The sequence below is a fragment of the Channa argus genome, chromosome 1 (assembly GCF_033026475.1).
Source record: "Channa argus isolate prfri chromosome 1, Channa argus male v1.0, whole genome shotgun sequence".
NCBI lineage: Eukaryota > Metazoa > Chordata > Actinopteri > Anabantiformes > Channidae > Channa > Channa argus.
Window position 1 is genome coordinate 1,519,234 of NC_090197.1, and position 26,087 is coordinate 1,545,320.

General features: G+C 40.6%; 1 protein-coding gene and 1 long non-coding RNA gene across 2 annotated transcripts; both read right to left on the bottom strand.

Annotated features, from left to right (window-relative positions):
* Nucleotides 1–737: 737 nt before the first annotated feature.
* Nucleotides 738–19,860, bottom strand: LOC137102119 (uncharacterized). Its single transcript, XM_067481297.1, has 4 exons — nt 19,728–19,860; nt 18,697–18,843; nt 1,715–1,897; nt 738–1,139 (listed from the first exon to the last, which is right to left on the bottom strand). The coding sequence occupies exons 1-4, from the start codon at nt 19,858–19,860 to the stop codon at nt 814–816; spliced, it is 789 nt and encodes a 262-aa protein (XP_067337398.1). The 3' UTR covers nt 738–813.
* A 2,041-nt stretch (nt 19,861–21,901) lies between these two features.
* On the bottom strand, nt 21,902–23,913 carry LOC137099709 (uncharacterized). Its single transcript, XR_010910795.1, has 3 exons — nt 23,801–23,913; nt 23,610–23,708; nt 21,902–23,503 (listed from the first exon to the last, which is right to left on the bottom strand). It is a non-coding gene; the product is annotated as an uncharacterized lncRNA (long non-coding RNA).
* Nucleotides 23,914–26,087: the final 2,174 nt, after the last annotated feature.

Sequence of the window (26,087 nt, forward strand, 5' to 3'; positions counted from 1 at the left end):
ACAGCTGAGGAAGCTAACTGCTCGTCTATGTTGGCAATTTTTGAATGAAACAATATCATAAATGTCTCAGTGAGCATAACAATACAGGTGGGGTGGAAGTGAACCCTGGTGCTGCTCTGCCAGATATTATTAAGCTGTTATAATACACACTGGAGATGTGGCTGCAGAAAGAGTCTTTATAGACGTGGATGTGTTTTTATGATACATTTACTCGTGTATTGTGAGTATTATTGAGTCCATTTTATTGACATATTGTCACAATTTTGATAGGTGATAATATTTGTGTGAATATTTTAAAAAGTGCCACTATTTGTAGTATGAGCTGCTGACAAATATGAAATCGAGGTTCATCAGTCATTTTAGCTGAAATCATCAAATGACTAATAGACCATCATAATCACTCATAACATTATCATTACAATATTAATGTTTCTAAGGTTATTTATAATAAAGGAGGTCTTTTTAACAATGTTTCTTATCTAAACAAACTTGCACTAAGTGTTATAAAGCAGGTTTTACAGTCACAGGTTCAATTAACTAAAAAATGATGGTTTATCATTAATACATTTGTAATTATTTATATCATAATAACATTTACTACAACATGAACTCATACTTCATTTTGTACATAATTTCCAAGAAATCACTTCAGTATGACTGGACCTAATGATACTATTGAGATGGAAACATTATTTTACACCAACAGGCCTGAAAAGAGCTGATTTGAAAATGATTTATTGGACTGAAACAATAAAAACTTTTAAAAACCGCAAATTGTGATGAATGAAATGTTATTAGAAAGCAAGAGAGAAGTCAGGACTGAGGACACTGGTCTCTCCTCAGTGTCTCTGGGACCGGAGTCTGGGAGTCCCGTTTGGCCTCACAGGTCACAGAGTTCACCTTCCCCCACTGGTCTGCAGGGATCCTCAGGGTGCTGCTCCAGCTGAAGCTTCCGTCCTTTTCCAGCCCCCCGGGACTCCTGGTCTCCTCCCAGCTGATGCTGCCGCTGCTGTCCACCTTCCAGGACAGAGTCCAGTCTGAGGGGAAGCCCTTGTTGGCCAGACATATGAGCGTGGCCTTGCCCTTCTCCAGTTCCTCACTGGAGGGGGGCAGCACAGTCAGGGTGGGACGGACATCACCTACAGTAGGAGACACCAATCTGCTTAGAGGACAGAGACCACACAGATGGACACCTTTACTGTGTGAGAGTGGATTTTGTTCTTGAAGGAGTTTCTGGTTGTTGTTATAAATGTCATAATAAATCTTGAACATGAATAGTTTGTATATTTATTATATACATGTGCTTTACTTATACTGAGAAACGAGGTAACATTAAATAAACATTTCATCATTTAATGTATCAAAAAATCATCCACTGTTAAAGAACATTATGTACCACAAAGAAATGACATTTTTGAAATCAGTCAGATTTTAAATAACAACCTGAATTTGAAGTCAAACTTTCCTGATTTTAAAACAAATAAATTGAGACATTTTAAAAGGTTCAAATTTGTCAACATTAAAAAAAATCTTTACTTACACTGAATCATTTTAACTCACCTTGAAAACATCAAATAAGAGATTTAAATGTTAAATAAAAATGTTGCTGCTTCTTTTTGCCTTTAAGCTGTTTTACAAGTTTACTGAAACGTAAACAAAAAGTTGTGTGACCATAACTGAGGTTTTAAAATATAATATTTTATCAGAAACTTACTTCCAACTTCCAGTCTGGTTCCTCCACCAAAAGTCCACCACAGTGATACAAAGTGACTGAGGCGTCGTACAAAAACCTCTGACTGTACAGAGACACGACTCTCTGACTTTGGAACAAACAAACTCAACAAAATCAGTTGTTGGTTGTAAACATATCTCAGCTGATATGAAAAGTTAAAATAACCTCAAAATATCTTTAATTATACATTAATATTTAGCTTAATGTAATGTTTAATTTTATAATAAGATAAGATAATTTTGAAAAGAAAGGATAGTGATTTTTCAAATAAGTATAAGGGCAAAAGGGACATTTTTTGACAACACATATATTATTTTAAAATAGATGTAAATAATATTAATAATCAAGTAATTGATCCATTGATGATCAGCCTGATCAGATTGATCCAAGTCCCTGTTGGAGTCAGTCCCATCATTTCCATAGAGCCACTTTGCATCAGCAGCACCATGCTCCAGTGCTCTGGGAGAGTTTATAGTCCTGAGAGTTGAACACTGGATGACTGACAGCTGTCCTTCATGACAACAGAAGACACAGAAATCCTCCTCATCAAAAACATGACTCTGATCTCCGTCCTCATCTGGACTCTCCTCTGCTGCTGCTTCACAGGTAAAGTCCAGAGAATCCAACTCCTCTCCTCTATCAACATCTGTCCCTCTGAAATGAAGCCCACAAAACCATGATGCTGCTTTCTGTTTTTGTCAAACAGAAGAAATGAAGTGAAACTGAAGCTTCATTGTGGCATCAAAGCAATGGTCTGAAAAGAGAGAGATGCAGAAAACAGAAATAACACTGGCAAAGATGAACAGATCAGCTACTGTAGCTCTGCATTAAGCTGCTTCATGAAAAGCTTTTAGTGAAGAAACAAGTTTTAGTCTTGATATAGGAAGAAAACAGAAAGATGCTCATGCAGAGGTTCAGCCAGCTTAGTGTGGACATGTCCAGGGAATCAGTTTACACCATCTTAAAGTAGGTGTTTAAGTTGGTGTAACCAGAATATTAAGTGTTCTGACTTTACAAATTCTGTTCAAAAAGGCAACTGCTGAACTCTTCATTGTTAGAGAATTAGGGTTAAGTGATCTACTTCTGATTGTAACCAAGATCTTCATGTTGTGTATTTACATTAATCCCATTTATTAAGTGCATCATATTACAGCTAAAGTCCACAGAAACTGTGCTAAATAAAGGCTTCAGGAATCACTGACACATGAACCGCTGACCCTGCAGTCAGTGGGCGACCTGCTCTGCCTGAGGACCCACAGCCAAACTAACAATGCAAATATTACAGACTGTATTAGATTTCAAAATGTTGAAATGTAGAAACTAGTCAGCTTCTAAAAACCATTGATATTGAAGGAAATGTGCAGATGTAGTTTGATGCGTTTCAACCTGTAGAAGTGTTTCAGCCTTTGAAAGTCTGACTGTTATTTCTTGCATTTGAAGTTAAAGTTGAGCATTTGTGCTTCTGAGTTGGAAAATAAGTTCTCATTTCATCACTTAGTCTACAGTCACTATCAGTATCTTGAAATTGTGTCCCGACCCTTTTCTCTCTGAACCTGAACACTTTCCACAGGAGTTAGACCCTCGATGGACTGATGTCCCATTTCTTCTCCCGTTTAAACTTTGCTGCATTATTTCATACAGCTTTTGGAGCTAGTTTACTTTGGAATATTAGAATCTAAACACTTATTAAACAGATTCCAACAGTTTTAAAATGTTAACTCAAATAGCATTCAGAGCAATATGTGGGTGTACTACACTGTAAGAAATGTCTGTAAAGCAGTGAACCAAACACAGCTGTAGTAAATATGTTAAAATATTTTATTGAATAATTGATAGAATACTGTTCCCTAAAATAATAGTAATATAAAAATCAATACAGGTCTCCTGCACACCACCAGTCGCCAGATCGTCTCAGTAACCTCCACAGTACTCGAGTGCACTAGGTTTCTTAAACTAAACCATTAAAGAATTTCCTATTCGTTCATTATGTCTCCTCACCTACAGAACCCCAGCTGCCCTGCTGCATCTTCTTCAACTCCTCGTCTCCTCTGCACCCAATTCCACGGCTACTACCCGTCCTCCTCCAGCGACTCGCCGCTCCATCGCTCCCTCCTGCACCGGGTCTCGAGCTCCTCGGACATCGCTCTCCGGCTGCACTTTCCCCCCAGTTTCTACCTGTGCAGCATAACTTTCCCAAATAATCCATTCTAACCTTCCCAATAACTTGGTTCCGTCTCCCCTGGGTCCACTCGTATTGACTACATTAGTAAGTGTGACAATTACAGTAGAATTATGTAAATAGATTGCACTTCATAGAGCTTAAATGATGGAACAACTAATGAAAGCACTGATTTGCCAGAGAATTTCAGTGAGACCTTTCTTAGGAATGTATGCCGGACACCTGAAACCAGTAGCTCATCTTTCCATGGCTCGCCAGGACCTGTAACATCCTTGTAGTCTCCTTCACCCAGAAGTTCTTCCTCAGCTTCTTCCAACAGCAGCCAAAGCCCAGGTGTAGACTGGATGGATACTTTTAAGATACCATCGGATAAGTTCCCAGAAGAACCGATGCAATCATTGGACAGAGGGAAAGACCAAGCCCACAAATGAGAAGGGAGATGGTCCGGATTTTGGTTCGCGATTTTGGTTATGCAAGTAAGTTCTTGCATAAGTAAAAGGAATATTACTGAAGTTGCCAAAAAGATTGTGGCAAAATATCCAAATTCTCTGCAAGATCTTATAGAGGGAGATGTGATGGGACCAGGGTATGTCTGGCTGGGGAAGTACAGATGGAGAAAGTTCAATTGACTCCCACCATTGTTGTGTGTGGTATGTTATGACCTAATATTTTTATCTTGTCTTTTTCTCCTCCTCTGTGTTTTGTGTGGGTGTGTCTGAGGGGGGTTGAGCCACAGATGGTTGTCACGGATTGGGCCATTTGAGCTGATTGTTACCACCTGATTGGACAGGATGGAGCGTCTTCCTCCATATATGCCAAGATGCCAGCAGCCCCAGCTGGTCCACTTCTGCCACTCACAACCAACCCAGTATTCTGTATGTGACTCTTGAATGGACTCACAGAGCTCTGTGAACTTTGTTTTTTGGTTTTGCTATTTCTGTAAATAACTGCAAACATAACTCACTGTACATATTGAGCAACAGGTGGCCACAGTAGGAGTGAGAAGCCCTTTTATGTTACTACCTTTTCTCCTGTTTTGGGTGAGTAGTTCATGTTAGACATCCTGTCATTTGCTTTGTATTTATTTGGTTGCTTAGGTCAGACAGGGATGGTGTTAGAGTTTGTGTGTGTGGTTTTGTGCACTGCTCAAATCTGAAGCAATTAAAACTGCTACCACTTAGAACACTTGGTCTGGTTTTTGCTTGGAAATGGAAACAGTGGTGGAGCACATCTTGTTATATCTAGGTTCCTCTAGACCAGGGGAATAACATGATTTGGGGGCTCGTCCATTCTAAGATGTTGCAAAGCTGATTTGGCTCTAATAGCAGACTTTTTTTTAGCATTTAAAAGGCACAAGCACATCAAAAGAGGAACTGAAACAGCTCCTCACAGTAAAGCTGATAGAAAGGAGATTTTTTGTTAAGCCGACACCCTTCAGGGAAGTTGAGCTGGGTGACTTAGCTGGTGCTCCTGCCCCACTCCAAGACCTACCACTTCATCCTGGTATGACCGTGGAGGAATTAAAATGAACCCTGCGGATAAGGGAGGTGGAGGAGAGAAACCTGGAGTTGGAGGTGGAGGCCATGCTGCTGAAGGTGAAGGCTCTGGAGACAGAGCGGGGAGCCGCTGTACCTGCCAGTCCTGCACCTCTGTCCCCCTCATGTGGCCGTGAAGACGGATTTGACGTGAGTATGCACAACGCACTGGTTCCGCCGTTTAGAGAATCAGAGGTTGATTCATATTTCAATGTAAATTTGTGGGCAAAGCCCAGGAAGTATGTACTTCTTTGTCTATTGAAGACAGTTTAGACTATGACAAAGTAAAAGCTACTGTTCTACGTGCATATGAGCTGGTTCCGTATGAGACAGACAGAGATTTAGAAAATGTGAAAAAACTTCCACACAGACACACGTAGAGTTTGTGTTCTGTTTGACAAATGGTGTCAGGCTAAAGGTTAAATCCTTGGATGATCTGCGTGAACTCATTTTGTTAGAAGAGTTTAAAAATCGGCTACCTGACAAAATTGTATTTTTATCTGAATGAACAAAAAGTCACTTCTCTTTCTGCGCTGCTGTCTTAGCAGACGAGTTTGCGTTAACCCATAAAAATGTTTTCACTTCCCCAGTTCGTCGTGATTTGGTTTATTCTGAAAGAAAAATAAAATTTCCGACAAGCGTTCGTCGTTCCCGCATAGATGCTTCTGAAACACGTGAGTGTTATTACTGTCATGAGCTGAGACACCTCATTTCTGTCTGTCCCATCCTAAAAAGAAAAGAGTCCAAAATTACAAAATCTCCATCACCCATAGCGCTAATACAAAGCAGGCCGCTCTCCACACCTTCAGTGGAGAAATAACAACATTGATGAAGGTTTTGTACCTTTTGTCTCTCATGGTTTTGTTTCTCTGGTGGGAGAGAAAAGTCAAGTACCCATCACTATTTTGAGAGATACCGGTGCAAAACAGTCCCTGATTCGTGGGGATGTGTTACCGTTCTCAGCTCAGTCTTACTGCGGGTCAGATATTTTGGCGTGGGGAGTGAAAATGTCAGTAATGCGTGCGCCTTTGCATTTTGTTCAGCTGTCCTCTGATTTCGTGAAGGGCACGTGTAAAATTGCTGTGCGAGATCAGTTACCGATTGCAGGAATAGATCTTATACTCGGAAATGATTTGGCGGGTGGTAAAGTTTTTCCATCTCTGGAAGTTACTGAAATTCCGAGCATTGATGTGCGTGAGTCTGATCCTACTGCGCTAAACTCGCCCCCTGTGTTTCACGTGTGCGCTGTAACCCGTGCGCAAGCACGAAAGGTTGGAAACTTGGTGGATCTCAGTGACTCGTTTATGAGCAACTCTGATCCTACAAGTTTGTCATCAGAGTGTAAAACTCTAATGAATCTGTTTGTATTGATTTACAGCTTGATGATAAGATGCTGTGTCTCTCAGTAGACAGAGATCAGTTAATTAGAGCGCAGCAATCGGATCCAACGTTGTCTCACTGTGTGTCCCAAATCAAAAATGTCACATGTGAAAAGTTTGTGTCTTACTTGCTAGATGATGGTTTTCTAATGCGCCGCTGGTCTCCGAGCTCTGGTTCCACACATGACTCCGTGTGTCAAATTGTTGTCCCTCAGCCTTTTCGTCTCCAAGTTCTGAGTCTAGCACATGATCACAACATGTCCGGCCACTTAGGCATAAAAAAAACTTATAATCGTGTCCTTCGTTATTTCTTCTGGCCTGGACTTAAGTCCGATGTTGTGAAGTTCTGCCGTTTTTGCCACACCTGCCAAATGTCTGGTACAAAAACCCAACCAGTTAATCCCTGCCGCTCCGCTACGACCGATCCCTGTTTTTAGAGAACAATTTGAACATGTCATTGTAGATTGTGTAGATTGTAGATTTCACCAAACGTTGAAAAGCATGATTTGGAAGTTCTGCACTGAGTCTAACCGTGAGTGGGATGAGGGGCTACCGCTGCTGCTATTCGCTGTGCGGGAAACCCGTCAGGAGTCTTTGGGTTTTAGCCCATCCGATTTAGTTTTTGGCCATACTGTGCGCGGCCCATTGCGTTTGCTCCGTGAGAAATGGCTCTCAGAGAAGCCAAGTCCAGAAACGAACATTCTGGATTATGTTAGTTTGTTTAGAGAGAGACTACATCAGGCCTGTGATGTAGCTGGTTAATCGCTTTCAGCTGCTCAGACCAAGATGAAGGCAAATTATGATAGAAAGTCCGTTGCGCGGATTTTTCACCCAGGTGACCGTGTGTTAGTTCTACTGCCCATTGCTGGTTCTGGCTTTCAAGCTAAGTTTTCTGGTCCCTCTGTGATCGACCGTAAACTTAGTGAAACAGAATAATTCAAACCCCTGACCGCAAGAAAAAAACTCGAGTGAGCCATATTAACATGATTAAAAAGCATGTTGAATGGGAAGGTGTATTTTCTTCTGCCATAGTTCCTGTTGTCTCTGTCTCCGCTTTGTCTGTCCCACAAGCACCATACAATCCTAGAGATGATGGCTTAAATGACAGACATGGCTCAGCTCCCTGTACACGCCTTCCAAACACAGAAATCCTGAGTAACCTTAAGGTATATTTGGCACACCTACCCGAACCGGCCAGATCTGACATCAGAAAACTAATCGAAAATAATCTGGCTTTATTCCACGATATTCCCTCTCAAACACATGTGATTATCCATGACATTGATATAGGTGAACACAAACCTATTAAACTGCATGCGTATCGTGTCCATCCCACCAAACGAACAGTGATGCAACAAGAAGTTAAATACCTCCTTGACCATGGCTTTGCTGTCCCCAGTAATAGTCCATGGAGTTCACCTTCTCTTCTTGTTCCCAAACCAGACCAGACACCCCGGTTCTGTAATGATTAACGCAAAGTAAACGCTATCACGAAAGCGAGAGGTTACTGGCAGGTCCCGTTAATACCACGTGCCTCTGAAATTAGTGCCTTTGTCACCCCAGACCATTTCAGTCCATCCTTGACTTCCCAGCTCCCCAGACGCACAGTGAGCTCCGCCGCTTTCTCGGGATGGCTGGATATTATCGGCCTTCTGTAAAAACCTAGCCTGGTAAGCCCCCAAACCCCGTACCAGTGGTCAGAGAAATGTCAGTCCGCTTTTCAAGCTGCCAAAGTTCTCCTCTGCAGTGCCCCTGTGCTCGCCGCCCCAAACTTTACGCATCCGTTTGAGTTGGAGGTGGATGCCAGTGCTCTCAGCACAGGTGCAGTGCTCCTGCAGGATGATGATGCTGGTATAGACCATCCAATTTGCTACTTTTCTAAAAAGTTCTAAAAACACCAGCTCCATTACAGCAGCACTGAAAAAGAGGCATTAGCTTTGTTACTGGCATTACAACATTTTGAAGTGTATTTAGGTTCCAGTCGCATGTTGTTTACTCGGACCACAACCCTCTCGTGTTTCTGATGCAGAATAACAACAACCGTCTCATGCGCTGGTCTCTGTTGCTCCAGGATTTTAATATTAAAATTCGTTATAAAAGGGGTCCAGACAATATATTGGCTGATAACATTACACTAATCTGGAAGAATTTCATTTTATTTTGTCCACAGCATTGGAATAAATTAGTTTTACGTTCTTCTCTTTCCTCATTAAAATAAAATACATTCTAACACTGAATTCAATTGTTCTGAGTAAAAGCTGTTACTCTGTTTCATTTCTAATTCACCATGTTGCTTTGTCCTCAGAGATGCTCACATACTATAGAGGAATAATTCTCCTCTCTTCTGACTGTTGATGCATTGGAATGGAAACAGGTGGACAGCACCTACATGAGCACTAACATGAGAACATTCATATTTTTTAAAGTTTCAATCTGTAAGGGTCATTTTTTATACACTCAGAAAAATAAAGGCACCAACTGCAACCAAAACTGGTTCTTGAGGCTGATCCCACAGAAGAACCATTTTTGGTCCCAAAAAGAATTTAGTGCTTTAAATGGTTCATTAAAGATTTAAAAATAAATTATGAGGCTGTGAAACAAATGAATGAACATGAAGTATGAACAGTTTGACAGTTTTCTTTGAAAATTAAAGAATTAAAGAAAATAAAAGAAACAAAAACTAAAATACCACTTTTAAAAATACAGCTGCATTTTACTTACAGTTCTCTCTCGGTTTAACATAACCTAAGCCAAAAGGATCATATTTGTCTATTCATGCATCTGCCCCAAACACAGACTTGTAAAAAGCAGATGATTATTATGCTGGTCACCTGTAAATTGCATGTGCTACATTAACACAGGAAAAAGCAGGTGAAAACAAATGTTTACAACTGTGAAAAGGAAAGAAAAACGTGGTATTTTTTACTGGTAATTGTAACAGGGTATTTTTTTTGAAGTTATTAATTTTATATTGTGGCTGGCGAAAAAAAGCAAACAGCATGATGGACTGTAGTTTGCAAACTTGACATTGATGTGTGGAAGCTCTGGTTTGGTTGGACTTTAATTAAAATATAAATATTCTCCACGTGTTCTCATCCAGTCATATGGGCATTAACACATCCCCAGTAACACATCAAAAAATGATGTTAGTCTCCTTTTTCAAATTTCTTTTGATAACTTGCTTTGTCGTAACATTGCTTAACTCTTACAGTATTTTAAGAAGCCTTTTGCTTTTTCATTTTCACTAAAGATGTTTCACTTTTTTGGACTGTTGGCACCTTTGCTAACTATCAGAATCTGAACCAGATTTACTGGACAAGCATGTTAAGGCTCAAACTCCATTTCTTGTCCAATTCCTGGGCTTCATAAAAGAATCATTCAGTCAAGCCACTTTCAACATGTCCATGAAAAACTATCTGGTTAAGCAGAAGTGGGTTGGCTGTGGCTCAGTTGGTAGAGTAGAGTAACAAATGTTGTTCTTTGAATTGAGACGTTCAAGTTAACGATACAGATCAGTATAGAAAAACATTTTAAACTTCAAATATTGATTGATAAATAGTACTTCTACCATGTCTGCCAAATTTTAAATTCTTCCATACGCAAGCAATTTTGAAAGGGTTAAAATGTGAAAGGCCAAACCTGGGGACCTCTGAGTTCCTGAGGCATCATCAGACTGAGGCTTTCTGATGCCACTGTTCAAAGGCTTTCAGAAATGAGGCTTGGATCTCCTTGGTGGGGGGGCCCTGGTTGACACTAAGGGCCCCAGAATCCCACGTAACTCAAAAGCCTCAGCCCAGGGCCCCATGATGGCTGAAACTGCCACTGTTAAAAGCATCAGTGCTACATCAATAAAAATATACAGATGAATGAATAAACCATCGTAATGCTGAGGTTTCCCTCTATAAGTTGAATACACCTTTCCTGGTTTCCTGAACAGATTACTAAATTCATCTCATGGCTGCTAGTTTAACATTTCTTGTCATCTTCTGAGCAGATTTTTTTGATATTCATTGAAATTATAACTGGGAAATCACGTTTTATCGTAATGCATACTGCTACTGTAACAGCAATAACAATGTAGGATAATACAATAACCACAAGAAAAAGTGTTTAAATGTTTTTCTGCCTCATTGTATGGGAATAAAAAAGTAATGCTGCCATCTAAAGGCTGAAATGTGTAACAGCTTTCACACTAAATTGCAGTAGAACAATATTTTCCCCAAGTCGGATTGCTACAGGTTTTCAAAGACTGGGGGATCATGTCCTTCAGATTTTTGCCAACAAAGCAGTTAAATTAATTCGCAAGGTTTTGTTAATATTTTCCATCAAAATTGGACCGAGTCTAGTAGAGGTAGTAGTAGTAGTAGTATTACTGTAGTAGTTGTATTAGTCTTAGTATTAACTTTGAACTTCAGAAGAGGACACATATTTTAATCACAACAGAATCGCTCAGTTCCTCTTTTAAATACAAACCCAGTCTGCTCATGTAAAGAGAAAATGTGAATAGAGACGGCGCATGTAAAAACACGTCTCTGATTGTACTAAACGTGTGTTCAGAGGGCTACAATACATCCACTGCACATCCAGGAAGAACAGCCTTTTCAAAGTAAAAGACCCGAAGTAGTAGCGCAGTAAAATCTGCAAATGGTTTATAGTTAATACACAAAGGAAGCAGAATTGTTCATTAATTTTACTATAAAGTCATAATAATTTAATTGAACAATTGAGTTGCGATTCAGTTTGAATCAATATTGAATAGATTTGTATTCAAAATGTAGAAGAATGCGTTAACTGATCAAGACTTTGAATTAGTGTGAAGAATCAGCAGACGGAAGTACAACCCGAAAAAGAGGAAATGAAAAAAAAAAACTTTTATTTATCATTGTGCAGTTGTGCTTTTTTGCTTCATCTTCTAACAGTCAGTTGTTGACTAATTGTCACTTTTTATTAGCTTTAATTTTTTAATGGTTTCTGCAGGAGCTACAAACATCTTGTTCAATACTTGAGTGTTTATATTTTAGAAAACTTTTAATTTTCTGGAGTAAAATTGTACTTTAACCACAATACATTTATTTTACAGCTTCATTCACTAATTTGGTTCTGGAGATTCTTAAAAAAAACTGAGTTATTAAATCATGATATCACTATGGTTGAACAGCCTGTTGGTACATAAAGTAGTTATCAATTTAAGAAATTGTAGAAATAATGATTAATTGAACAGTGAAGCATAAAATTATATTTTATGACATTATCATTATCATAAATAAATGGTCATTCATAATACTTTCCTAGAAACTTTCCTTTGCTGTGAGTTTAGGGTTAGCTAGTACAGCACCAGTAGAGGAACAGCACATATTTTTAATTTTGTGATTCAAATTGAAAAAAAGGGTGAAAATATTTTTTTTTTCAAAGTACATTCTGAATAAACCCACTAGGCTGCAGCAGTTTAGCAGGACAGAAGGAGGAGGAGGGCTCCTGTGCGGCCGTCGTGGCTCATTACAGGAGGATGTCCTGACTCGGTGGCTCATGTGAACGTGACCCAGAGCAGGTTAATAACATCAGGGGACATAAGTAGTATAGGGCCTACACTGAAGCGCGTGCACGTGCGTGTGCATGAGTGTGCATGATGCCTATTGATCGTCACCCCATAACCCCTCTCCTCCTCCTCCTTCCCCATTCCTCATCCAGTGATGGTGGTGGATGTCATGAAGTTTCATGATATGTGTGTGTGTGTCTTATCAAGCTGACAGTTAGACGGTTGCCCCCCACCTCCACCACTAGGGTTGTTCGTGTGTTGGTTCATAGTAAAATGACACCTGTCAGTTACGATCAAATCTTTGGGTCCAATCAACTGTTTTCAACGTCGCGTGTTAAAGGGAACACTTCTTTTAAAACTTGTATATAATTTAAGAAGTAGCCTCATTATTATCGTCCTAGCGATTGTTGCCGCTAACGCTGTTGATGCTGTTGCTGCTGCTGAATTTAAAAAAAAAAACAAAACAAAGAAAAATCGCCATCGGTGACCATCCCGTGCTATTGCCGCTAATATTTTTCTCCTCACAAGATCACAAAATGGCATACGGACCTACAGGTATGTCTCACGGAGATCAGTCTACTATCGAACCTGTTTTAGATGCTGTGCGCCGCGTAAAAAGAGACCGTTGAGAAGCGTACAACTCCCGTGGAGTTAAATCTAGAATATCGGGGAAACCAGGGGTATGTTTACAATGTTAAATACAATTCGGGAGATATTGAGCTAAGTGTTGGTAACTGTATTGACGGAGATGATTGTTCATCATGCGTTTTTCGGTAAAAGACTGGAGACTTTTCTGTACATCAGTGTTTACCGACCTGAACCAACCCGGCTTCCCAGAGTAAATGTATATAGTGTCTACACGTATTATGAAGATGTTAGAAAACGTCTTTTTCTCCCTACTAATCCGAGCACTGCGCAGCCTGGGCTGCCTACCCTCAGTTGTCTGTCTGTGCCCCGAATCATCAGACACGTTGACTACTACTGAAAATTAAATGGTAATTATTGACATGTTTATACTTTAATGTATGTAATGTGTGTGTGTGTGTGTGTGTGTGTGTGTGTATTGACCAAAATGTTATATATATTTTTATAGAGAGGCTGTATTATGAAGAGGAGACAGCCCGAAGTGGTTTTATGGATGACACTGTGGTACCCATCACCCCTACGCTAACAGATCCTTCACCCGTGTATAATGTATATACTGACGACCAATCGGATGATCAACAGGAGGCCTATTTAGCATTCAGACGTGGGTGCATGGACGAAGAAGAAGAAGAACTCCCCCCAAACATTACCGAATCATCCGAGAGGCCTACGATCCCTGGCGTCGTTGAAAAAAAATAAAATAAAATAAATATTATTGTGTGTGTTATAGTATAGGATATAAACAAATGTATTAATTTTTAGTTATAATGTTGATGACGTGAAGAAATTGTTCTCTAAGTGACAGTTGAAGTATGAACGATAAATGCAATTGTTTGTGTCATCGTTGAAATAAAAGAGATGTTAAAAGAATTATTAGTTCATTTATGTTTTCTGAAGCGATCATGGAAAGCACTCTGGATAAAATATATTATGATCCATCCCACCCCGGAGGTTTAGGCAGTATACAAAAATTGTATACTGCATTGGTTTACTGTTTACTGTTTACTGGTTTACTGTTTACTGTATTGGTTTAATAGAACTTTACGCACCAGAATGTGGCGCTATTTCTTTTCTGTTAATTCGCAGCGATACATAGAAATCATACAGGATCTTGTTGGCGCCTATAATAACTCTCACCACAGGTCGATAAAGATGGCTCCTGTAGATGTTAATAAGAGTAATGAGTCTATGGTCTTTAAAACTCTTTACAAAACAAAGCCCAGGAGCATTGTCTGTTTCAAGTACAATGTGGGAGACACTGTGAGGATATCGAAACACCGCACTGTTTTTAGGAAAGGATATGAACAGACATTCAGCGATGAATATTTCACAATATATGAATGTATAGCTCGAGAGCCACCGGTGTACAGATTAGCAGACTGTGCTGGTGAAATATCGCAGGGGACATTTTATGAAAAGGAGCTGCAGCGTGTGATTGTCGATAAAAATAAGGTTTATAAAATTGAGAAAATTTTGGCGAGAAAAGAAGCAGGACGTGAAAATTATGTTTTGGTAAAGTGGTTAGGATGGCCTGAAATGTTTAACTCTTTAATACCTGAAAAGGATATAATTGATCTGCATTGAAGTGCTTAACAGCAGGACACGCCAGTCCAACTGAGCATTACATATCGTACAGTTGTGAGGAGCAGATCATTGTTTAACCATCATGGATAAAAATGGATTTTACATCACACTCCCGAGCAACTCATCATCACATATATACCCAAACAATAAAATATGGAATTACAGAACAAAACTCGCTAGACCTCGAGGTGCAGTTTCCTCGGGTCTGGAACACCTTTTTACGCAAGGATGCCGTTATAAATATTTATAACACCGAAACAAGAGAGGTGTACCACATTACACTGTCTGTGGGATTTTACGAAACCGTCACTAAAATAGTGAAAGAATTTAATGCTCGTGTTACTGAGAACCCATCTACAGCCAGAGTGTCCATGCAGTATAACAATATTACAAACCATGTCTACTTCGTGGGGTCTAACGGTCTAACGTTCACATTCAAGGGAAAACTCGCTCAGATATTGGGATTCAAACCGGGAGTAGCTTCCCCGTAGATGCCGAAAAGAAAAAGATCCATGTAGCTCCTTACCCTGCAGATATCCATGGTGGTGAATATAATATATTTATTTACAGCGACATTGCGGATTACCAGCTGGTGGGGGACAGTCACGTCCCACTCCTAAGGAGTATAAACATATGCGGCGACGAGCGTAGGATGCCCACTCTGAGTTATGATAAGCCGCACTACAGATCTCTCTCCAAATCAGTCATAGACGACATAGAAATTTCTTTAAAAAACGATCAGAATCAATATATATCATTTACATATGGAAAAGTAATCGTTAAACTCCATTTTAGACCTTTAAAACAATATTTCTGAAACACAGAGGGGTTAAAATGACCTATAATCCATATACACAAGAGGATGGACGATACACGGCTTATTATCTAAATCAGGCAGGTGGTGAGTTACCAGGATTTATAGGCAGTGGACTTGGAGGTGTTTTCCGGAGTCTCTTCAGAATGGCCATGCCTTTACTAAGACGGGGATTCAGTCTTGCCACTCCTCATCTGAAAAAAGCAGCGACAGGTATTGTGGGTGATGTGGTGTCTAAAGAAGAAGAAGTACGCAGAAGCAGGAGGGAAACAGACTAGCGGTGTATTGTAAAAGACCAATAAAAAGGCCTCCTGTGGGATATAGGCGTGGCGTCACAGAGCCCAAAACCAGTAGAAAATTGTGTAAAACAGTGAGGATTGCTAAGAAGAAGTCTTGGCGCAAAAGAGGCAGGACCACACACAGAGCAGACCTGACAAGCTCCGATATCTTCTGAAATAAACAATGGCTCTGATTCACAGCCAGTCGCAAGAGTGTGTAAAGAGCGAACTAGACCTTTTCGCCAAACCCTACACACAGACCAGTATTGAAAAAGCCACATATGTTGAAATACCGCCAGTCTCCGCGATCACTCCCCACGGGCCTCTGGAATTCTACATTTCATCAAGTGGAGAAGACTATCTAGACCTAAATAATTCATACCTGTACACCCGCGTCAAAATCACCAACCCTGACGGGTCAAATATTGCAAATGCTGCAAATGTGGGATTTGTGAATTATCCGGGAGCATCACTTTTTTCACTGGTGGATATAACGTTGGGGGATCTTTTAATAACTCAGGCATCAAATACATATCCATACAGAGCCATTCTGGAACTGCTTACAAACTATGGAAGAGACACTCTACACACACAATTCAGCACGGCTCTGTTTTGCATGGATACAGCTAACAACATGGACGATTCATCGATAGATGGCGACAATGAGGGCCTTGCATTGAGGGCTGATTACACCCGAAAGAGCCGTATCGTAGTGCCCTGAGATGACTTTGTTGTGAATTGGCGCTATATAAATAAAGTTGAATTGAAAAAAATTTAATTGGAATTATTAGCACCGATACACGCTGATCTGTTCTTTCAAGAGAAACTATTATTGAACGGAATTGATATAAAGATAAAATGTATATGTTAAAAAAACTAATTCTGCCTAATGACGTCTACAGACACTCAGTTCAATGTCAGCATTGTGTCCGCGAGTTTATTCATCAAGAAAGTAGCAGTCTCCCCCAGTGTGAGACTGGCTCACAGCAGGGCCCTGCAACACACTAATGCGAAATATGCTATAGACAGAGTGTGTGTAAAAACCTTTTCAGTACCTGCTGGTACAAGAGTGTGCAACCAGGAAAATCTTTATATAGGTCAAATCCCTAAATTTGTCATAATAGCGTTTGTTGACAACGAGGCTTTCACGGGGAGTTATGCTCACAATCCTTTTAATTTCCAGCATTACGATGTTGAATTTATGAGTCTTTATGCCGACGGGGTGCGGTATCCGGCCAAACCTTTTCAACCGTTGTTTAATAGGGGCCAGTGTGTTCGTGAATACTACCAGCTGATACAGACAACGGGGAGACACCTAAAAGACCGTTTGCTGGCGATATCACGTCAGGATTTTGCTAGAGGATACACCCGCTTTTGTTTTAATATGGATCCGGACGAGGGATGCGCCAGTCACGTGTCTCTGGTTAAAAGCGGAAATGTCAGACTGGAAGTACGCTTTAGACAACCTCTGCCTCGCACAGCTACAATTTTGGCCTATTCTGTGTACGACTCGATTCTGGAAGTGTCTGCAAGAAGACAGATTTTGATGGACTTTTATTAGACATCATGAATACTATAGAGTTGACGAGTATTCTTAAAAGAATAACCATCAAAGAAACTGATTTCTTAGGCGTCTTTCCATGCAACCACTTAAACGATAAGAAAATAAGCAGACTACCCGCCATGCTGGTTGTTAACACACACCCTTCTCATATGCCTGGAGAACATTGGCTAGGAGTCTATTTTACAAAAAAAGGACGCTGTTATTTTTTTGACAGCTTTGGTAACCCTCCCACACATGTTCAATTCCCGCCTGTTATTAACAAATTTCTTAAACAGAATTCTTTTCTTTTGTTAAATCCCTGCTTTCTTGTTTGCCACTAATCTAACACCGGCTTTGTTCCTCTTGAGCGGTGTTGTTTGTCCGACAGCGGAATGTTCCCCCGTAACACGTTGCAATTTCACACAGAGCATTAATAAAGTCAGTACCTGCATTGTTCACAATGGCTAATCTGACCCTAGGAGGTGCTTTATATAAAGCCTCCAAAAGAATCAGATTTCTACGCATGCGCGCTGACATTATCAGGATCTCCGGCTTTTAGACACGTATACGACTTGACGGTCAGAAAGCAAGTCTGTTCTGAGTCGTAGATGATCAGGGGTCTTGGCTTTAAAGTCTATGAAAAGATACCCGAAGGCAGGACTTGTAGCATCGTTAAAAGCATCCAGGAAAAATTTGCTATTGCCGGGAAACATCTGTCTAGCCAATAATGTGATTTGGTATTTGTCACGTGGGTTTTTAAATAACACTAAATAGTTTGTGTTTAAACTGATGGTCCTACTTGATTTACCCTGAATAAAAAGATTCTGAACCAGGTACAAACAGCTAAGATTTCTATGATGAACATATTTAGTGAAAACATTTTGTACTTCTACATTGTTGCTGGCATCGTTCATTAAATCATCTATAATTAGTAAATTATTCTGGTGTGTGGGGAGAAGCACATCGTGGCATAAAGAGTCAGGTAGTCCGTTTACAAAATGAATTTCTCTTATTCTCAACAGCTGGTCATAAAGAGGTTACCAACATGAATATATGTACACAACATTGTCTATGTCCTCTGAAATAAGGCATGAAGCATTTTCAATAACACTCTTGACAAAGAAAGTCTTTCCACAATTTGAAGGGCCGCTCACGACTATGTTAAACGGATGCTCCAGCCTTGGATCGAATGTTTCTAGCTGATCAGTAGCCATAAGGGAGGGTTGAATAATCAGGCAGCACTCTCCGCTTAGTGTCAACAACCTGCACGCGACGGGATAGTGTAGAATTTTTTAGAGTAAAGGCCTTTTTATTCCGAACAATAGTCTCAGATTCAGTGGTCAGGTGATCAACATCTGAAACCCCATTGGCCACGTAGGACCTAACAAGACTCTGCAGTGACTGTGGTGTGACGATAGAGGCCTTTTAGCATTTAGAGTGACACCTTTGCATTTCACCTGCGTCTTCCCACGTTTGGTGACATATGCGTAACACTTAGGACCTCCCGAAACAAACTCTGTGATAAAGTCTTCCTCAGGATATCCACACACATCACCATCATTAATCTCATCGGTTAGGTCGCCCAGGTATGGACCTAGTGGTGGGATCCAGTCACCGTCTTTAGATGAAAAAACTACGCTGTCAGTGTCACATTACAACACCCGCTCCTGCAATTTGTCCATAAGATTATATAACATGAGTCTCGCGTGTGCAGTGGTCATGGCTCCTATGAAGACATTGACATCATTAGTTTAGAAGCTCGTTTGTCAGCATGACGCCACTGAACCAATGCCACTTCTTCTGAAATAAAAAAAAACTGACGTACATCATAGTGATCGCTGAACATTAGCTGAGTGAATGGAGAGGGCTCAGTTATTAATTCACAATGGGGCAAATCACTTCTCATGCTAAACCGACCCCAGAGGGAGTTAAGGAGCAGTTTATTACAGCTTCGTACAGCTTTATTCACTTTTATATTCATCGGATCTAGTCTTATACCCTCTTTTTCATAATAGTCATCAATGTATTTTTGTCTCGCCGCGTCGTGATTCACATGCCCCGGGTAGCCCGATGCCTCTTGTTTACACTTCAGAAAAGTCTTGACATATTCCCTAAACAGGGTGTCTGTCTGCTGTGGAAAGTGCCAAACCTCATCAATACTTATCACTACGTAACCTTTTTCAACAGCCTTCTGAAGCTCAAATGACACCCACACCCCTGACAACTGTCTCTCACTGTCTCCATGACAACACCTGCTGGTCTGATTCAAGGCATCTGCGCATGTCCTACAAAGCGGAAACATCAGCTTCTTGTGGGCTCTGTAGGGAAGGACCGGGTGATATAAGCCGCGTGGTGGGAGAACAGTACATTTCACAAATCCAAAATAATTATCGATTGAATCAAAATCCCTAAAGATAACCTGAGGGTGTCCTACCGGGTACGGCTTTCGCGATTGCACAGTCGGGTACAGACTTGTAAAGTCGTAGTACCTGATTTTCTCACCCTCTTCAGCTTTGTGATAAAGCTTCATGGCATTTGTGCGCCCGCCAAACAATGCTTGTCGTGGGTCGAGACGCTCGGGCATTTTGTATCCCGCCATAAATTCTTTCACTCTGGAGTCTCGTTTTTTAAGCATCTCCCATTCACATTCCCACATCACAACAACATGCACACAGTGCCGTCTCCTCAAGACCATAAGCTTCTCATTAAATTGATGGTAGAGCACGCTCTTTGGGATCTTACTGAGAGGGTTCAACTCTGCCTGATTTGTACACTTTGTACAACCATGAAACAGGCATCCTGCAAACTCGTAACACGTGTTTGAGTGTGCGTGGTAACCATCTACATAATAACACCGAAACTTCTGTTCGCCGTGATTTAGAGCGTGTCTGATCGCTATTTGTTTCACATGCGCAACATACTCCAACCACTGTATGGAGACACTCGAATATGTTTTATGTTGATTTGTGTAGGCACCGTCATATGTCAGAGCTACTGTGTCTTTGGGGAGAAAGTGTGTCTTGAACACTCCCATGCAGCTGGATGCCAGTGTGGTGAAGTTAAACGGATCTAGTTCTGTACACTTGATAAAAGTGTCACGATATATCAGACATGCCTGACGCAACACTTCCACATCATTCACACCATAAAGTCTCAACTCTTTTTGAAAATCAAACACCCCATCACTGACAGAACCGTAACACTCCATGAAGCTTTTCTTTTCACTCTCATTCATCCTATCATAACCATAAAAACTCGCATTTGGATATGGACCCACATAGTGTTCGTTTTCCCTGGTGTTAAATTTATGAGGGAAGTTACCTTTTGCTAGTTTATCGCTAAACCCTAGTGATTCAGGCGTTTTGGATAAACGCATTGGTAGAAAACTGAAACTATCGATCCACCGCTGTTTGTAAGCGCCATCATGCATTATTATGACTCTGCTCCCTCTCATGGTCAGAGCGGGTGTGATACCCTGTTTGACCAAATACTCCACCACAATGTAAGAATCAAATCCTGAAGCATTATGCGCAATAAATGTGTAGCCTTTGTATTTAGGACGCCTGTAGCGTTCTAAAAAAATCTTTACACACTCAAGACCAGTAGCAAACCATTTACTCCCCTTAAAATCCATAGCACACACAAAGTTAGCCTCGTGTCTGCCATCGTGAATTCTAGTTTCAAAGTCATAAAAGATGTAGGTGTTCTGAGACTTCTTTTTTTTAACAGGTTGTATGAAACAGCTATGCGGTTCGTCTCCAATAAGGTTTTCCCGACAGTGCACACATTTAGCAGGCTGACAAACATGCAGCTTCCCACACTCTGTGCAATATTTTAACCTATCACACGGGACAGTGTTGTGTATGGGGTCGTGTTGTCTGTGTCTTCGATAACATTGACTAGATTTACAGATGCGCTTACAGTTTGTGCACTGCACGGTAGCACCAGAACGGTCACACTCTGTAAAACACACATTACAGAGATGTCTACAATTATGACGCAGTGGCTTCTCACATGGTGTGTAACAATATTCACAAATATAGGGTGAACCAAAAAAAGCCTCTTATTCAATATCAAATGGTAGTGGTCACCGTGTAGATAGAGCCACTGTCTGGGGGTGAGGTGTGTCAATTGTTTGGAATAAGTCTAATTTTTTACCGTGATTATGATGGAATACTATAATTTTAATTCCCAGGTGTTTTTCAAACTTGGAAATATCTGTCAGAGTTACCCCTATGTGTGCTATCAAATCCGACATCGATGTGTAGCTTTTTTGCAGTTGCCAATCTTTCTGTGGGGGTTTGTGTGGGAAATAAATAATATGCCAGACAATGTGAAAAGCACAAGTTGTTTTCAACAGTTGGATCTCTAGGTGTGAAGAGAAAACACGTTTTCTTCATAATTATATTATCATATAGGATGTTTCCTAACTTTAGACGCACGCCTCCGCTTTTATTACGAGCTACTGTAACAACGAATTCCAACGTAGGGCGACTGTGGCGCAGGAAGGTAGAGCGGTTGTCTACCAATCTCACAGTTGTTGGTTCAATCCCCGGCTCCACGGTCACATGTCGAAGTGTCCTTGAGCAAGACACTGAACCCCAACTTAGTTGCTCCCGGTGAGTGTTGGCCAGCTGCATAGCAGCCCCCATCGGTGTATGAGTGTGTGTGTGATTGTGAGTGTGAATGGGTAAATAAGAAGCAGTGTAAAGCGCTTTGAGTGCCAATAGGTAGAAAAGCGCTATATAAGTGCAGAACATTTACCATTTACCAACGCATCGTCAGTCAGCGTAGTGTCATTACTCTGCATCACCTGTGCAATATGTTCCAGAAACATGTCTGCATTACACTGATCGCTGGCGCGTAAAACAGTTTGAACATCACTCGCCAGTGAAGGTCCTGTCAACACCACATTTAGACAACTATCTGCTGGTGAAATCTGCAACGCTCTGTTTATCACATCTGTTAACATGTTTCTAATCCTGTCTGGTTCATCCTGTAGATTAGTTAAATCAATATCACGCAAGTCCACATGCTGACGCAGCTCGACAGAATTAAATGCTGGTATCTCTCTGTGTTTGTCTGATTACCTATCTGCATGTTAGAACCCCCAGCTCCCCCTGACTGGGTGATATTTACTCTATCAGGATTATCACTCTCATACTGTCTCACACACTCTATTAATTGACTATCTGACAACCCCGCGATACTTCCCCTGGAATAATCACGCAAAACAGCGGTCAGCAGATCATGATAAACTCTGCTCTGATTAAGCGATCGCTCCGACACCCCAGCGACATCAGAGTCGACACCCTGTAGCATAGTAGTCATATTTAACTCCGCCTCTCTGTGCCACTCAGAGATACTCGCGGGTGTAATTTCATCATCATCATCGCTGGGGGGGCGAACAGGTGAAACGGCATTAGGCAGCAGTTGAATTTTTTTTCGCGGTGGCGCCATTTCACTGACTATTTAGGATTATTTATTTAACAGATATAATCTCCCTCAACTTCTTTAACTCACTATGTATCATGGACGATATGTAAAGATGTGTCTTGTGGTCCCGTGTAAGGTCATTTATGCATCTAGCATGATGGTGTTTTTATATATTTCACTAGTGTTTTTATTTATTTCACTCTGTTTCTGAATGAACTTGTTTAGGGTGCTTATCAATTGACCATACGCCTCAGTGTCCGTATTGTTTTTATTTATATCGTTCTGACTCTGGATGAATTGGATTAGGGTGGTTACCATCTGATCGCATACTTGTAAGTGTGATCGTTTAAAAAGTTCCAGGGATCTCGACAGCGTAAAAACAGCTTTAAGCACAATGTGATCATCTGAGTTTACAGTGGCTCTATCATTAGCATAACCACTATGACCGTCATCACTAGGGTCCGAACAGTCTATAGCATCTGTCTGAACAGACGCATCTACAACCCTCACATTCACGCTAGCTTCTCTGTCTGTCGGAAGACCCTCCTCGTGGTTATCAGTAGGTGTTAATACATCAAAGATCTCATCCAAGCCAAGCTGGTGCTCACTGTCTACTGCCCAGTTTTGGAGATAGACGCTGACGAATTAGTCCGCTCCTAGATCCTCGAAGTCCGCGGTTGTGAACACTGTGTGGCCTTGTAGATCGTTAAAGTGTGTTGTTGGTAATATGTCTTTCTGGAAGATTTCTGAAGGAATCAGCGGTACAGCATATGCTAGCGGATCGTCTCCATCGTTTCTTCTCCTTTTAGCACTGGGTAGCCCGTCGCCATGTTGGAGGTTTTCTATTTAAAAACAAAAACAACAAATATCACATTACCATATATCCTACTAATGACACTGTATTAATAATCTGATAAATAATAATATTTATTTAAGATATACACACACCGTTTTCACACTCCTGTCTATGAACTAAAACATTCCTGAATTCATGTGATGAGACTTCTGTGATAGGCGGGTCGGCCCGTATCTCTTCAGCTTCTTCAGCTAAAGACATAAAAAAACCAACATAATATAAATTGTTAAAAAATAAATAAAATAACCGACCAACTTCTAAATATTTAGTGAGTATTACACACCTGTCGTAATGACACATGTCAGCGACTCGTCCGCTACGTGTCCGAACTGCCCTGTTGAAGGAGGCCTTTAGCAAGAACGCATATAACACTTCTTAAATATTTCTTAATATAGTTTTAAATATATAAGTACTATATTGTATATGGCTTATTAAAAACAAACAAAAAACAAAAAAAACTTACCCGTTATGTATGCCATTTTTTTGATCTTGTGTGGAGAAAAATATTAGCGGCAACAATCGCTAGGTCGATAATAACGAGGCTACTTCTTAAACTATATACAAGTTTTAAAAGAGGTGTTTCCCTTTAACATGTGACGTTGAAAACAGTTGATTGGACCCAAAGATTTGATCGTAACTGACAGATGTCATTTTACTATGAACCATCACGCGAATAACCCTAGTGGTGGTACATGCACCTTCATGTGATTAGGAAGGAGGAGGATGAGGAGGAGGAGGAGGAGGGGTTATGGGGTTACTAACGGTCAATAGGCCTCATGCACACTCATGCACTACACGCACGATACATGCACACTCATGCACACGAACGTGCACGCGCTTTGGGGCGGGTGTTATACTGGGTTACTAACGGTCAATAGACATCATTTACACTCATGCACTACACGCTATTTCCATGCACACTCATGTGATTAGGGAGGAGGAGGAGGAGGAGGAGGAGGGGTTATGGGGTTACTAACGGTCAATAGGCCTCATGCAGACTCATGCACTACACGCACGATACATGCATACTCATGCACACGCACGTGCACGCGCTTTGGGGCGGGTCTTATAGGCCTCATGCACACTCATGCACTACACGCATGATACATGCACACTCATGCGCACGCACGCGCACGCGCTTTGGGGCGGGTCTTATACTACTTACATATATCAATGTTTTTTTTTTTACTATTTTTAATGAAAGATAGGTTTTAAATTATTTGTAATTTATGCTTTTTATTCACATTTTAAACAATGTCCCAAGTGTATTGGAAATAATGTTGTATGAGTAGCTGAGAGATGTTAATCTGATCCAAACTGAAGTGAGTAGTCAGGATTCTCCAAAGTCATGCTGCTGTGAGAAGTGAAACATTCAGAAAACAAACCTTCAGTCTGATTAAAGCGATTCCTGAAAAAAATCCAGTCTGAATCTTCCTCTTTCCTCCTGATAATCCCAGAATGCAGTTTGCTTCTTCCTGTTCTCTGGATCGTCGGCCGTGACTTGGTCCATCCAAACCTGTGTGGGTACGGTTCTCTTGGTGTGGCTGTCATAGTGATCGGTCTGGATCCCGTCAACCAGCACCAGGGCCACTACATCTGGGAAGAATTATTATTAATTAATAAAAATTATTTCTAAAATAATTGAAAAAGTAGTCGCAAAACAATTATGTGATCACCTTCATAGGAATAATTTGTATGAAGAGTTTCAGTCAGGATTTAGAGTTCATCATAGTACAGAAACAGCACTGGTAAAAGTCACCAACGATCTTCTCATGGCCTCAGATAATGGACTCATCTCTATACTTGTTCTGTTAGATCTTAGTGCCGCATTTGATACCATTGATCATAACATTTTATTACAGAGACTGGAACATGAAATTGGAATTACAGGAACTGCACTAGGTTGGTTTAAATCCTATCTGTCTGATAGATTTCAATTTGTTCATGTTAATGATGAATCCTCCATGCACACAAAGGTTAGCTATGGAGTTCCACAAGGCTCTGTGTTAGGACCAATACTTTTTACTTTATATATGTCTCCTTTAGGCAACATTATTAGAAAACACTCCATACATTTCCACTGTTATGCTGATGATACCCAGCTATATTTATCTATGGAACCAGATGAAAATAATCAGTTAATAAAGCTTCAAGCATGCCTACAAGACATAAAGGCCTGGATGTCCCACAATTTTTTACTTTTAAACTCAGACAAAACTGAAGTCATAGTATTTGGGCCCAAAAATATCAGAGATATGATGTCCAACCATATTGTTACCCTAGATGGCATAAGTCTGGCCTCCAGTACTACTGCAAGGAACCTTGGAGTTATTTTTGATCAGGATCTGTCCTTTAAGTCACATATAAAACAAATCTCTAGAACAGCCTTCTTCCACCTACGGAACATTGCCAAAATTAGGAGCATACTGTCTCAAAGTGATGCCGAAAAACTGGTCCATGCATTTGTTACTTCTAGGTTGGACTACTGTAATTCCCTACTTTCAGGATGCCCCAGTAACTCCCTAAAGAGCCTGCAATTAATCCAAAATGCTGCAGCAAGAGTGCTGACT